Source organism: Peromyscus californicus, unplaced genomic scaffold (assembly GCF_007827085.1).
Source record: "Peromyscus californicus insignis strain IS unplaced genomic scaffold, ASM782708v3 Scaffold_6__1_contigs__length_162567912, whole genome shotgun sequence".
In the NCBI taxonomy this organism is placed as follows: domain Eukaryota; kingdom Metazoa; phylum Chordata; class Mammalia; order Rodentia; family Cricetidae; genus Peromyscus; species Peromyscus californicus.
Genome location: NW_026294584.1, coordinates 41,993,418 through 42,007,706, shown reverse-complemented (window position 1 = coordinate 42,007,706; position 14,289 = coordinate 41,993,418). Strand labels below are relative to the sequence as shown.

Sequence of the window (14,289 nt, the reverse complement as noted above, 5' to 3'; positions counted from 1 at the left end):
AACAGTTTTGATATTTGTAGTATTCATTGTTGTCTATCAGCCTCTATTCTAGGCTAATAACATTAAAGACTGAAAGAAGGTATTAGTACCATCTGGGAAACTAGATGCACATTTGACAAAGTGTAGATACTGAGAATTTTTCTGTGCTTTTTAAATGACGTATGCAATTTTTGAGATATTATCCTGTATTGTCATTGTCTCTTAAATACTCTTACCTTTCACTAGCTTTAGAATACTAAACATTTGTTTACAGAACATTTTCCTCAGTTTAGTCCTGCTTTAAAACTACTGTAAATTCCTTACTACTGATTGTCTTAAGTACATACGCATGTGACCTTTTGTACACTTGTAAAAACTAGAGTGACTCTCAAGGGTCCACATGTGGCCAGCCAGGCAGATGCATACTGTGGCCTGGCTTTCACAGCTTAATTACAGTGTGCTGATTCCCTTTTCTTGATATTCCTTGTTATGTACTTTCTGCTTGCTAAGTATTTGGGTAGAAGGTTGCAATATGTTTCAGGGTGGTGGGCTTAAACTGGATGGCCGGCTGCTCAGGATTGACTTGGCTGTGACCCGGGATGAGGCAGCAAAGCTCCAGACAAAGAAGGTGAAGAAGCCAACTGGAACCCGGAACCTCTATCTGGCCCGAGAAGGCTGTGAGTAGTGGAAGAAGATAGGAACCAGGCGTCTAAGTAGCTGGCTCTGGGACATGCGAGTGAGCCAGCAATTACATTTTGAGATGTGTTTCCAATAAAACCCCACATTTCCTCCTTTACAGTGTTCTATTGCTATTCCACTCCAGTAGAGGTTAGGACCCGTTACCCATTTACTTTGCAGACCAGTCAGTCCCATTCTTCTGTCTGGTGCCTTAGATATTTCCGTTATAGGTTAGAAGCACAAAGGAGAAAAACTCAGATTACCTCCCTTTTGTCTTCATTTCTTATGAGGTGTTTTTTTAAGATGTTGAAAAATACAACTGAAATTACTTTTTTGGATTATTGATAGACTTTAAATGTTTACTTAGTACCTTTCTCTTAATGTCAAAAAAGAATGAGAAATTAGTTTTAAGTTAAAAAAGAATTTCTAGAGTTTCTGATATTTATCAGCCTACTCCCATGTAGATGCATAATAACAACTAATGTTAGGCCGTCAGCCTTTGGCGCTAAGGCCTGTGAAACCATAGCTCTCCTCTATGGTGGCTCATCTAATTGTTAGTGGTGGCCCTCAGGTGCACAGGGAGCAGCTAAGTTTCAGGGCAGATTGTTGGTGGATCCCTGGATTGTAGCTGCTTTCAGAACTTCTTCCATACCTTTCTGTCTTACTTGCAGCACAAATATGATGCTGTTTTGCAGGCAGAAAGGAACAAAATCACAAAATGTCCAGAGTTTGTCTTCAGAGCAAGTCTAAGTCTAGAACTTAGCCCTGTAGCTATTTTTGGACCTAACTAACTGGCCAACACAGTCCTCAGGGCCCTATTCAAAGAGTTTGCATCATTCAAATCACATTCTTCCTGTTGCTCAGTGAACATTCCCTTGGTGACATCTTGGCCTTTTTCCTTCTTTCTGCAGTGATCCGTGCTGGGACGAAGGCTGCCGAGGGTGTGAGTGCTGCAGATATGGCCAAACGAGAGCGGGTGGGTAGACTAGGCACCAGCCTGAAGGTTCCCTCCATGGTTTTGTAAATGAATCCGAAGCAACTATTGCTGCTACATTTGCTCGTGAAGAGCTGTGTATAAAGACTGTATTTTACCCTGTTAGGAGCGCACAGGGGAAGGAGAAGTCACTGGACCTTACTCCTAATGTGTCAGCATTCTGTTCCAGTGTAAGAACTCAGTCTTTTCTTTCTTTCTATAGTACTCGTGTGTGGTGAATAGCATGCTGCTGGATCGTGCAGTAGGTGGAGAGGAGGGGCTGTGTGTGATTGTTAGAATGAACGCAGAACAACAGGAAGGAAGCTCTGTGGGCAGGGCTTACTAGGAAAAGGAGGACATGTGGGGTTTGGAAAGAGTAGCCAAGATGTCATTGGGATGGGTTAATATCTCCAAATTATGCAGTTATTTTAGAACAACTTCATATTGTAGGTGTTTCTACTGTTCACTGACCCCGTTGCTGCTTAGTGATGTTCTTGGCAGTTGTTACTTTTGTACATATAGCTTACTTTTGTTGTTCTGAGATGGTCTCATGTAGCTCGGGCTGACCTCATTGTGTAGCGGAATATTTCTCGATTTCTGGTGCTCCTCCCTCTCCACCTGAGTACTGGGTTACAGGCGGGCTCCATCATGCCCAGTTACATGTGCTGTCTGTGCTGTGCAGGCTCTTCACCAGTGGGCCTGTATCCAGCTCATGCAGCTCACCTTTAAAAAGGCAGCCTAGAGCCAGCGCGGCGGCTCCAGGGGTAAAGTGCTACTGAACAAGCCTGATGGCCGCGTATCCCTCAGAGTTGTCCTTTGACCCTACCTCATGCACAAGTGTGTCCACATTACACACAGACACACCTATAATAAAGTTACAAATTAAAGGATCAAAAGCCAGCTTAGAATAAAGGTAAAGATACAGAGCAGCTGTGGAACCGTAAAGTTCTGGAGATGGTGAGCAGCAAATATACTATACTGATACAGTCTATTTATGTGTCATTATAGATATATATTTATATGTTATATAATATACACTATATATAATGATATAGCAGCAAATATACTATACTGATATAGTCTATTTATATATCATTATAAATATATATATATATATATTATGTAGTATATACTATAAAGATATAGCAGTAAATGTACTATACTCTACTGCCTCTACCAAAGCAATATGTCTTTCCAGCATAGATTTTATAGTAGTGTTCTCAATTTTTTTTTTTTTTTTTTTTTTGGTTTTTCGAGACAGGGTTTCTCTGTGTAGCTTTGCGCCTGTCCTGGAACTCACTTGGTAGCCCAGGCTGGCCTCGAACTCACAGAGATCCGCCTGGCTCTGCCTCCCGAGTGCTGGGATTAAAGGCGTGCGCCACCACCGCCCGGCCTTCGAGACAATTTTTTTTTTAGTAGTGAACATCTGGATACTATAGTTTTTGGGAAAGTAGTGCAATAAAATGTACTGAATTTTAGAATTAATTTTGCCAGCCAAAGCTTGCTAAGTTATTTATGTGAATTATAAAAAGTAAGTTTATTTAAAAAGGCAGCCTAGAGCCAGCGCGGGAGGAAGTACTTAGACTTAGTTGTTGGGTGGGTGAGGACTAAGCACAGATGCTAACTTCAGTATTATAGGAATACTTGTTCTAAGCTGGGTGGTGGTGGTGCAGGCTTTTAATCCCAGCACTCGGGAGGCAGAGGCAGATAGATCTTTGAGTTCGAGGCCAACCTGGTTACAGGGTGAATTCCAGGACAGCCAGGACTGCACAGAGAAACCCTGTCTTGAAAAACCAATAAAAATAAAAATAAACGTTTTAAAATAAAGAAAGAATATTTGTGCTGGGCCACATTTTGAGCTATGCATTTTTTTTTAAAAAAGAAATCTAATTTGGCCTCATGTCAGTGCTAAGACTTAAATATTAATCTGCAGTTTCGTTTTTATAGATGAAAATTTGAATCTTAGAATGTCGTTTGATTTATCTAGTTGGATGACGTTGGTTCAGATCTGACTTGAGCTCGTGCTCATCTTGCCTCCCTGAGCCTGCCTTCCTCTTGCTGACATTGTAAGGCAGCAGGTGCCTCTGTGGCTGTGCGGTGGGTGAGGCTAGGATTCTTTAGGGAATCAGGAGCAGCCTGCCTTATGGGTGTATTGTGTGTTAAGAGTTCGTCTCTCTTCTCTCCCAGTTTGAGCTACTGAAACATCAGAAACTCAAGAACCAGAACATCTTTGTCTCCCAGACCAGGCTTTGCCTGCACAATCTGCCAAAGGCCGTGGATGATAAACAACTCAGGAGGCTGCTGCTGAATGCCACTAGAGGGGAGAAGGGCGTGTGCATTAAGGAGGTGAGAGATGCCTTGCCATGCAGCCATGAGCATTCACTTCAGGCCATGCTGCCTGCCAGCCTGCTTTTGAATGCCTCAGCATGCAAAGTTGAGTTTGCCAGTTTTCTTGGTTTTATTTTTTTCTTTGGAGAACGTCTTTCATGTCTGATTGAATTATAGCAAAATGTGAGGAAATCTCTGTCATGAATTAATTTAGCAAGCATTTATTCAATACCTGCTGTGTGCTCAGCATTATATAGGTGTTGTAATGTGAATTTTGTTGCAGAGAATACAATTTATGTGGTTTGTTTCCTAAAAGAATATTGTGTGTGTGTGTGGGCACGCACACATGAGTGAGAGAGAGAGGGAGGAGGAGGGGAGAAGGGCGGAGAGGAGAAAAGGGAAGAGAAGAGAAGAGGGAGGAGGGGGAGGAGAACATGAGAGCGCATGCCAGGGCACACGTGTAGATGTAGAGGACAGCTGCATCTCCGTCGGTCCTCACCCTCCACCTTCTTTGAGACAGGCTCTCTGGTTCACTGTGAACCCACGCTTACTGCTCCTGGAGCTTCTGTTTCCACAGAATCTAGTGTGTCTTCCCACCCCACCATAGGAGCTCTGAGATTACAGACACCACCATGCCTGGCTCTTACCTGGGTTCTGGACATCTGAACTCAGTTCTCATGTTCCCATGGCAAGCACTTACCTATTCTGCCACCTCCCTACCCCTCCAACAGCATTTAACTATGTGAGACTCTTACTTAATACCCCTTGGTAAGCACAGACAACCATGCATGTCTCCGGTTGAATTAGAAAACTGGGTTCACTCCAGTACTTGGTTCAACTCAGTCTCTTTTGAAGCCCTTACTGTTTATACCGACCTGAAACTTGGTTGTTTCTCTGGACAGACTGAGCTCTTTGAGGATAAATATTATCTCATTATCCCCAATCCTGGATGTAGCACTTAGCATAGAGTAGTCTACTAATCTTTATATTTAAAAATGCCATTGCCAATATTTTAGGTGTGCTTTGCTGTTTCATAGCCATAAACTGTGTGCCTAATACCCACAAGCCTCTTGAAAATGTATTCCTTGGTGTTGAGGAAATGACTTGACAATGTTCACCGGTCAGAACGTGTCTGACAGCACTGTTAGAAATGCGTACCTACAGTATTTCGTGTGCGTCCATTTCAGACCCATTATGGTTTAGTGCACTTCTGTACGTTGTACATGTGTGCATTGGTTGTGTAACTGTTTCCTCCAATTTTGGAGGGAAGGTTGATGGGTGAGCTTAGGAAGTAAACAACTCAAAGGCTCAGGAAGTTCCTGAAATTGACGAGATACACTAGGCCTCTCGCTCCTCAAACATATATAAGAAGTAAGGACTGCTGAGAGATACTCTCAGACAGGCTGAGGTACCTCAAAGAGGCTCTGACCAGCCAAACTACTTGGTAGAGGCAGAGACCTGATGAGCTACCTGGAAGAGGCTACCTGGGAAAGACACTCTAAGCTGTGGAGCTGTGTGCAGGTTGTATAGTGTACTACAGGGGTCCAGCTTGGGAGCTGTCCCCCATGCTGGGGTGGGCTTTTGGAGACAGCTGTCTTTGGGTCATTTCTGTTTCTGTAAGTCACCCAGTAGACTCATGGTTCACCAGCTGGACTTTGGTGGGATCTTTACCTTGGTCTGTCTTTGGTTCCCTATCTTTGGTGAGTAGATTTTTGTTCATGTCTCCCCAGAAATCATGTCTCACAGCAGCATTGTATTGATTTTTGTTCGTAATTCTTACATTTGTTTAAGTACTGTCTCTGTAAGATGTCTTGAAGGACATTTTAAGTGAGTGAGTATCTTGAAGTAAGGAATTCATTCTGCTCTTCATCCTCTGCTGTGGAAAGAGGAGTATCCAGACACAGATGTCTTTCACACTCCTCCACTACAGAAGAACAGCTCTGGGGAGAAGTAGTGTAGCCATGGGGAATTTTCTCCGACTGTCTTCTGTGTTCCTCATGACCCCAGGGTACTTCCTGTATCCTGTCTAGGGAGTTAGAGAAAACGTGCACGCAAGAGTTTCTGACTCGGGCCAGGAGAGCTGAAACTCGCTGTGTTCTGAGGCTCATTGAGGGAAAGTGATGGTCTTTCCGTGTTGAGTGTGTCTTGCTCATCTGAACCATCAGGCCTTCTTTCCTTCTAGGGGCTTTCTTCAGTGCTAGACTCTTTGGAGAGGCCTCCATTCTCCACAGTAACTTGATGACGTTCTAGAGAATCATGTGCCCCTCAGTTGTATGTGTTCTGAGCAGTTAACTAGGAGAAGTTTCCTCCTGTTGGAGAGACGGCTTAGTGGTTATGAGCACGTATTGCTCTGGCAGAGGACCTGATTTTGGTTCCCAACATTCATATCTGGCAGCCCACAGCTACTTCCAAGTCCAGCTCCAGGGACTCCATTGCCCTCTTCTGGACTCCATGGGCACTGTATTCATGTGTATATGTGTACACATGGCCACACACATATGCAAGCTTTAAGAAATAAATGAATTTTTCTTTGGAAGTTTTTATTTCTTATTTATAACTCCTGCTTATTTTTTCTTTTTCTACTCACAGTGCAGAGTGATGCGGGACCTCAAAGCAGCTCATGGAAAAATGAAGGGTCAGTCCCTGGGCTATGCCTTTGCAGAGTTCCAGAAGCACGAGCATGCCCTCAGAGCCCTCCGCCATATCAACAACAACCCAGAAATCTTTGGGTCTCAGAAGGTGAGCCTCATCCTCCAGGGAGACCCCATTTTAGGAGAGTTGAATGGTGGGAAAGAGAAGCAGCCTGGGTGGAGGTGGGGAAAATAGATGGTGACTCTAGGCAAGAAGATGCTTATAAAGCATGTAAACTGGATGGACTTTGTGCAGACAGGCATTTAAAGAAGACCTGGGAAGCAGCCTCGAGGCTTACCAAGAGGAGTGGTGGAAGGAACAGCTAGGCTTATCACACTCCCACATTACAGAGTCTTACGAATGGAATTGTCTCCCTGACAGAGACCGATAGTGGAGTTCTCTCTAGAAGATCGAAGGAAACTCAAAGTAAAGGAGCTGAGGATCCAGCGCAGCCTGGTACTGAGCCTGACTGATTGATTGGATCTGGTTGCTTTTGTGTGTGTGTGTGTGTGTGTGTGTGTGTGTGTGTGTGTGTGTGTGTGTGTGTACACACGTGTGCACCTGTGTGTCTGGGCCATTGCTTCTGGAAATCAGAAGACAACTTGGGGAAGTTGGTACTCTCTTTCTACCATGTGTGTCCTGGGGGTTGAACTCGGGCCATCAGGGTTGGTGGCAAGTGCCTTTACACGCTGGGCGTTCTTACTGGCTGGCCCTTGTTTGTTTGGTGTTGGTTGTTTCTGACAAAATTTCACTGTGTAGCTCTGGCTAACCCAGAACTCAGAGCTGCCTCTGCTCAGAGGTGTGCGCTGTCATGTCCAGCCTTTTGTTTAAGGATCTTAATTAAATTCCTTTTTTAATCTGTGCTGCAGCCATGGAGGGTTTTACTCAGTTTCCTCAGACCCCCGGTGTTTTCTCCTTTGTTGTCCCTCTGCTGAGAGCTGCATAGGGAAAGGGGAAGCGGGGAAACGCGGACCAGTGTTCTAGTCCATCATGACTTCTTGTACTAGTGGCTCAGGTTAAGTTTCAGAATCATCATCTGAGACAGGGTCTCCCTTGATCGTCCAAGCTTGCCCTTGAACTCAAAGTCCTCCAGTCTCAGCATGCACCCGGTGGCTTGAGACGGTTTTCAGTTAGTGTGGAGGAGGAAGAGCAGAGCTGTGTGCTCTGCTCCTTTCTTAGCTCCATGTTCCCTGGCCACTTACTTGTCTAACCTCAGTTTGTAAAATGGGTTAATCACAGTGTCTTCATTCCTCATCTTAGGAGATTCAGTGAGCAGATGTGCCATTGCCCAGCTTGTAGTCAGTACCCTCTTACCCAGATTCCCCTGGAACATACAGGGCTAGATTATTTTGAGGTCCATAATTCTTATAGTGCTCATCAGTACTACACGACAGTTTGCATGTGGGGAGAGCATTCATAGTATTTGATGTATACTGAAAGCATGACAAACAGATAAATGATAGCAGTGGCTAAAACTGGCCTTTATAGAGAATCTGGGGTGTTGTTCTTGTCCATGCCAACTTTTTACCCCAGATAATGCCCTTAGCCATTGTTTCCGGGGTGTTTCTGAAGCCGCCTGCATTTTCTTTGACTTCTTTGTTGCCTGTGTTCATGTTCATAGTGCACTTTCATTATAAAAGTGCTCTTTTCTCCTCATTCACTTGGACATTTTGGACTTTGCTTATGCACAGCAACTGGCCCTTCCCACTGTAAGATAAGCCCTCATTGCATAGGTGTTCATCCACTTCCTTGACTGTTTTTTATTTTGTTTTGTTTATGTGTGTGGTGTTTTAGTCAGTGTTCTGTTGCTGTGATAAAACACCATGACCAGAAGCATCTTAGGAAAGGAAGTTATTTGGGCCCATGCTTCCAGAGCGTAAGGGCCCATCATGGCAGGGAGGCAGAGCAGCAAACAGCGGGCATGGCCAGAGGAGGAAGCTGAGAGCTCACATCCTCAAAGAGAGCAAACGAGTCACGGCAAGGCTATGCACTCTCAAAGCCTGCCCTCACTAATGTGCTTCCTTCAAGCTGTACCTCTTGAACCTCCCCAAACTGTAGTAGCTTTTTCTTTTAGGCCACCAACCAGCTCCCAAATCATGACACAGAGACTCACTAGTTTTGAATGCTCGGCCTAGCGTAGGCCTGTTTCTGACTAGCTTTTTTTTTTTTTTTTTTTTTTGGGTTTTTCGAGACAGGGTTTCTCTGTGTAGCTTTGCGCCTTTCCTGGAACTCACTTGGTAGTCCAGGCTGGCCTCGAACTCACAGAGATCCGCCTGGCTCTGCCTCCCGAGTGCTGGGATTAAAGGCGTGCGCCACCACCGCCCGGCTCTGACTAGCTTTTTTGACTTAAATTAACCTGTTTCTCTTTGTCTACCTTTTGCCTTGGGGTTTGTTTACCTTTCTTACTTCTGTGTATCTTACTCTCACTGCTTCTCTATGTCTGGCTGGCGGAGGCTGCCTTCTTGCCCCAGGCATGTCCCCTGTCCTCTCCTCTCCTTCCTCCTTCCTCTCAAGCCTAGATTTCTCCTCCTATTTAGTCCCTCTGCCCACCAGCCTCACCTGTCCTTTCTCCTGCCTGGCTGTTGGCCATCCAGCTTTTTATTAGCCCAATCAGGTGCCTTAGGTAGGCACAGTGAAACAAATGCAACACATCTTTACATAATAAAACAGATGCAGCATAAACAAATGTAACACAGCTTTGCCTAAAGTCAAAATGATACTCTGCAACACCAAACAGCACTACCAACTGGGGACTAAGCATTCAAACACACGAGTCTGGGGGGGACATTTTCATTCACACATTTTATTCCCACCAGGCTATTGTTTGTAACTGTATCTTACCACTTACAGACTGGTGCATAGTTGGCATTTAATAAATATTGTATCAATATGTCTAATTTAGATTAAATTAGAAAGGGCAAAATGACAGATGTTTATTTTTACATCAATTTTACTAGAATCTTTTTTCCCAGTGCTAGTAAACTTTCAGCATCCTTATGCTTGCATTTGAAGTTCCAGCATCCCTTTACCTTCCTTTCTTCACTGACCCCTTCTCTGACACTTTTCCACCTTCATGTTGACCAAGGTTTTCAATCCATGCCATTTCCCTTCTCTGGAGGAATTTGTTTAGCATTTCTTGTGAAGCAGATTTCCTGGCAACTGTTCTTTTTTTTTTTTTAATCGAGAAAGTCTCTCACTTTTGTGAAAGGCAGTTTTATTGGGTAGAGAATTCTAGACTGGTAATTTTGTCTTTTGGACTTCAACTACCTCATGTTATCTTCCTCTTCCCTACATGATTTACTGCAAGTGACTGATAGATCTAGTTGTAGAGCTTGGAGTGTTTATTTTGTTGGTTTTTCTCTCAGCCCTTAGATCTCTAGCTTAATGTCTATCACTGTCTTGAAAATTCCTAGCTGTATTATGTGAAGTAGTTCTCAGTTGCTTTGTTTCTGCTGGCATCCCCTTTTTTGTGTGTTACACTTGGAGGCGGGGCAAGATTTTTTTTTAAACAGGGTCTCTCAAGTAGCCCGGACCCATTCCTTCCTTCCCAGTGACTAGGATGCTAGGGGTCTGTTGTCATGCCTGGCCCAGGTTTCACCTTTGACAATTGTCCCTTCCTACTGGCTTTTGAATCTTGGGCTACTGATCACTGTTTCTGGGTTGTGTTGTGTTGTTTTGTTTTGGTGTGTGTGTGTGTGTGTGTGTGTGTGTGTCCTGCCTAGTAGCTATCTGTTACTAGGCAGCTCCTGTGACCTGCTTGTATTTACTTTGCTGAAGTTTCCAACTATGTGGGGGAAGAGTTCCTCTTTCAGCACACTCATAGCAGGCTCACGAGTATTTCAGCAAGGAAACCTCGTCTGGAAATCAGGTGGCAATTTCTTGTTTTCTGCAGCAAAAAATGGCATCTAAACCTGTAACCAGTAAGTCCCAAAAGGAGCAGAAGAAACCTGGAAAAGAGAAGCAACAGCAAGCAGTGAGCCCTACCCAGGACCAAAGTCAGGCTTCTGCAGAGCAGAATGGGAAGACCCGGCCCACCTTGTGGACAGGGTTCCAGACCAAGGCTGAAGTGGAGCAGGTGGAGTTGCCTGATGGAAAGAAGAGAAGAAAGGTCCTGGCGCTTCCTTCACACCGAGGCCCCAAAATTAGGTGAGATGCAGGAGGCTTAGCAAAAATAAATAAGTACAGAGACAAACAAATGAATAGATAACTATTGCGACTTAGGATTGCTGTTGTGTACTCCATTTAAGAGTGACTACTTCTAGGCTTCGAAACAGCTATGTAAGCTGGGTGGTGGTGGCGCACACCTTTAATCCCAGCACTTGGGAAGTAGGGGTAGGTGGATCTCAGAGTTCGAGGACAGCCTGGTCTATAGAGCCAGTTCCAGGACAGCCAGGGCTACACAGAGAAACCTGTCTTGAAAAAAACAAACGAACAAAAGAAACAAATATATAGAAAAGAAATTTGTCTCTCAAACTCTTTAAAAGATGCCAAGGATGGGGCTGGAAAGATGGCTCAGTGGATAAGAGCACTGACTGCTCTTCCAGCAGACTTGGGTTCAATTCCGAGCACCCACATGGCCACTCACAACTGTCTGTAACTCCAGTTCTGGGGGACCCAACACCAATGCACATAAAATAAAATAAATTAAATAAAAGTAAAAAAAGAAAAGGATGCCAAAGATATTAACCAGAGAAAGAATTTAATGCAGCATCTACCTGGCGTCTTATTTCAGGTTGCGGGACAAAGGCAAGGTGAAGTCCATTCCTCCTAAGAAGCCGAAGCCCCAGACAGGCCAGCGCAAGCAGAAGCAGCAGCAGTTACCTTCTTCCCTGCAAGTGAGTCCCAGAGGGCCTGTGGGTTGGGGTGCTGTGGCTCTGTGGGGCTGAGCAGGTGGGTAGCTGCGTGGATAGTAGGCTTCTCCATGCAGGGCTGCAGCTCTTCAGGGGTCAGGTACAGGAGGGAAGTTCAGAGGAAAGTAAGCTTGTCAGTCTCCTTGAGCAGTTAGTTACTGTCTTCTTGTTCCTGCACCTGCTTTCCCCACTGCATGTCTGCAAGCAGATCCTGCTTTCCATGTAAATATGTCTCGAGAGATAGAGTGCTCAGAAAAACCTCAGACTACATCTCTAATGACCAAGTCTTCGCGTGCGCGCATACAGCACACACACACACACACACACACACACACAATGTCATGATCATATCTACTGAGATTAGTCAGAAGCTCTTTATACTCTCTAATGTATTGCCCCATTAAAATTGTCCTAATTGCCTCAAAAACGTGTTTGTTTTTAGTTAGTACTAGCTGGAATGCTAGCAAACGTGTTTGTTTTTAGTTAGTACTAGCTAGGATGCTAGCAAACGTGTTTGTTTTTAGTTAGTACTAGCTAGGATGCTAGCAAACGTGTTTGTTTTTAGTTAGTACTAGTTAGGATGCTAGCAAACGTGTTTGTTTTTAGTTAGTACTAGCTAGGATGCTAGCAAAGTCCACACACACTACATTTGCATTACTCGTCCCTCCCTTCTTCATCCCATGGCATTTATTCTTTCTTACCACATTCTTGTTCCCATGTTATTCATTTATTGGAGACACAGGGCATTTGTCCTTGAGGATGTATTTTGTGTTGCGCTCAGCCCCTTGCTTCCTTACGGTATCATGTAACTTGTCCCTGTGACACCTTGTATTAACGTCAGCTGGTATAATGGTCTAGAGGTGCAAACAGATTTAGTTTTCTTGGAAAGAACACTTCATAGGTGGTGAGAGTTTCCTTGCTAGTGACTGCATTTTGGTTGTTCACTGTTAGTGATGCCAAGATCAGTCAGTAGGTGTCGGAGTTGTCCACTTCCTGTACTATTTAGAAAATCCCCTAGCAGCTTTCAATTAGTTTTTAGTTTTCTGCTTTGCAGCGCTAGGATCTAACCCAAGGCCTTTCTCGTGCTTAGAAAGTACTCTGCTATTGAGCTTTACCCCTAACTGCTTATCTTTGGTTTTTAAAAACAGTGGATTGTCATGTAGTCCTGTTATTTCATTATGAATTACAGAATGCTGATTTTCCAATTCAGACAACCCTTTTGCACTTAAAAATAGAGCTCTAAGAATCTAGAAATGAGAATCTTACAGATAGGAAAGACAAGGTTAGATGATTGATCCCCCCCCCCCCCCCCCCCCCTTTGCTGTATCAGTTTCAGAGTAGTGAACTATTACCAGCCTGCTATGTGGCCTATGAGGCTGACGTGTGTGTGTGTGTGTGTGTGTGTGTGTGTGTGTGTGTGTGTGTGTGTGTGTTATGAAATTCCAAATTTTCATATAATGCTCTGTGTTTCAATCAAATGTAGTCGTTATATTTGTCCTGTCCAAGACAACAAGCATCTTTGGGTCGGCTACCCATTCTTCTGACTATCTTTGGTAGTGTTGCTTTCTTGTGCAAGATGTTCTAGGCCCATCATACATGTTTCTTTCCCAGTTTCTGGCCAGAGCCATTTTCCCAAGGAGCTCTAGTTCTTTTTAATAGAAAAGAATGGTCCTGTGCTCTTTTTCCTTAAATAATTACAAACATTCTCTTATGTGTATGGGTCTCTTATCTGCATGTATGTCTCTGTACCAAAGACATGGGTGGGTCCACGGAGACCAGAAGAGGGCATTGAATCCCCTAGGTGTGGAGTTAGAGATGGTTTTGTGATGCAGTGTGGGTACTTGAAATAGAGCCTGGATCCTCTGGAAGAGCAGCCAGTGCCTTTAACCCCTGAGTGCTCTCTCCAGTTCCAGTCCTGGGTTCTTGTGCATTTGAGGTCAAGCTTTTATCTCCCTTCCCTTGAAGAGCAGAAGAGTCCCCAGCATCCTGTTCTACTCAAGTCTGTCTGTGGGAAATTTCCGACTGTATCATATTATGTTGTAGAGATCTAGTCTCTGAAATTTCGTAAATGGAATTCTTGTGAGGGCAGGAGCAAACAAGGATGTCCAAACTAGGGTTCTTCTGGAAATCGTCTTCCTAGTGCACCTACTCATTTTCTGTTTTGGGTGTCTTGACAGTAAGTAAGGTGATATTTAGTGTTTGAAATTAACTAGGCATGGTGGTGGCACTTGGAAGGAGGAGAGATAAGGGTCAGAAGTTCAAGGTCATCCTCAAGTACATAGTGAGTTTCAGGTGTACAGAAAAGAATGCAGGCAGGTAGGCAAGGAAGAAGGCAAGAAAGCAAAGAGGGAGAGAGGGAGGGAGGAGAAGGGGGAAGGAGGGGGAGAGAAAGAAAGAAAGAAACCTGACTGCTTTATGTCTCCTTTCTTTCACAGGCACCTAAGAAAAAAGCTAAGGAAAACAAGGCGGAAGCTCACTTCAACCGACTGGTCGAGCAATATAAGCAGAAACTGTTAGGCCCTTCCAAAGGATCGCCCCTGCTGAAGAGAAGCAAATGGTTTGATACCTGATGCCGCCTGCAGAGAGCTGTGTCTCTGAGGGAAAGAGCACCCAGACGACACCCCCTTTCTCGGGGACTCTGCAGGTCGTGTATGGGGGGAGAACAGCATCTGAAAACACCATGGAGTTTTTACATCTTCCCCATATTATTGCTGGAGCTGTGTGTGGACTTGTGATTCATTGCTATTTTCTTCTTCGATGGAAACTATTGTAAAAAAGTGTTTTGGAGTACTGAATTTTTACGATGCTTATTTTGTTATGGAATCTGTAAATGAGGAATTGTGACTTTTG

At 44.2% G+C, this 14,289-nt stretch overlaps 1 protein-coding gene across 1 annotated transcript in view; it reads left to right on the top strand.

Annotated features, from left to right (window-relative positions):
* Nucleotides 1–14,289, top strand: part of Rbm28 (RNA binding motif protein 28) — a 35,537-nt gene extending 21,248 nt beyond the window's left edge. Inside the window, exons 12-19 of the mRNA XM_052719531.1 lie at nucleotides 521–656; nucleotides 1,569–1,633; nucleotides 3,818–3,976; nucleotides 6,548–6,697; nucleotides 6,971–7,045; nucleotides 10,482–10,735; nucleotides 11,322–11,424; nucleotides 13,875–14,289. Coding sequence (XP_052575491.1) covers nucleotides 521–656; nucleotides 1,569–1,633; nucleotides 3,818–3,976; nucleotides 6,548–6,697; nucleotides 6,971–7,045; nucleotides 10,482–10,735; nucleotides 11,322–11,424; nucleotides 13,875–14,009 — 1,077 coding nt within the window. The 3' untranslated portion in view covers nucleotides 14,010–14,289. The remainder of the gene's footprint in view (nucleotides 1–520; nucleotides 657–1,568; nucleotides 1,634–3,817; nucleotides 3,977–6,547; nucleotides 6,698–6,970; nucleotides 7,046–10,481; nucleotides 10,736–11,321; nucleotides 11,425–13,874) is intronic.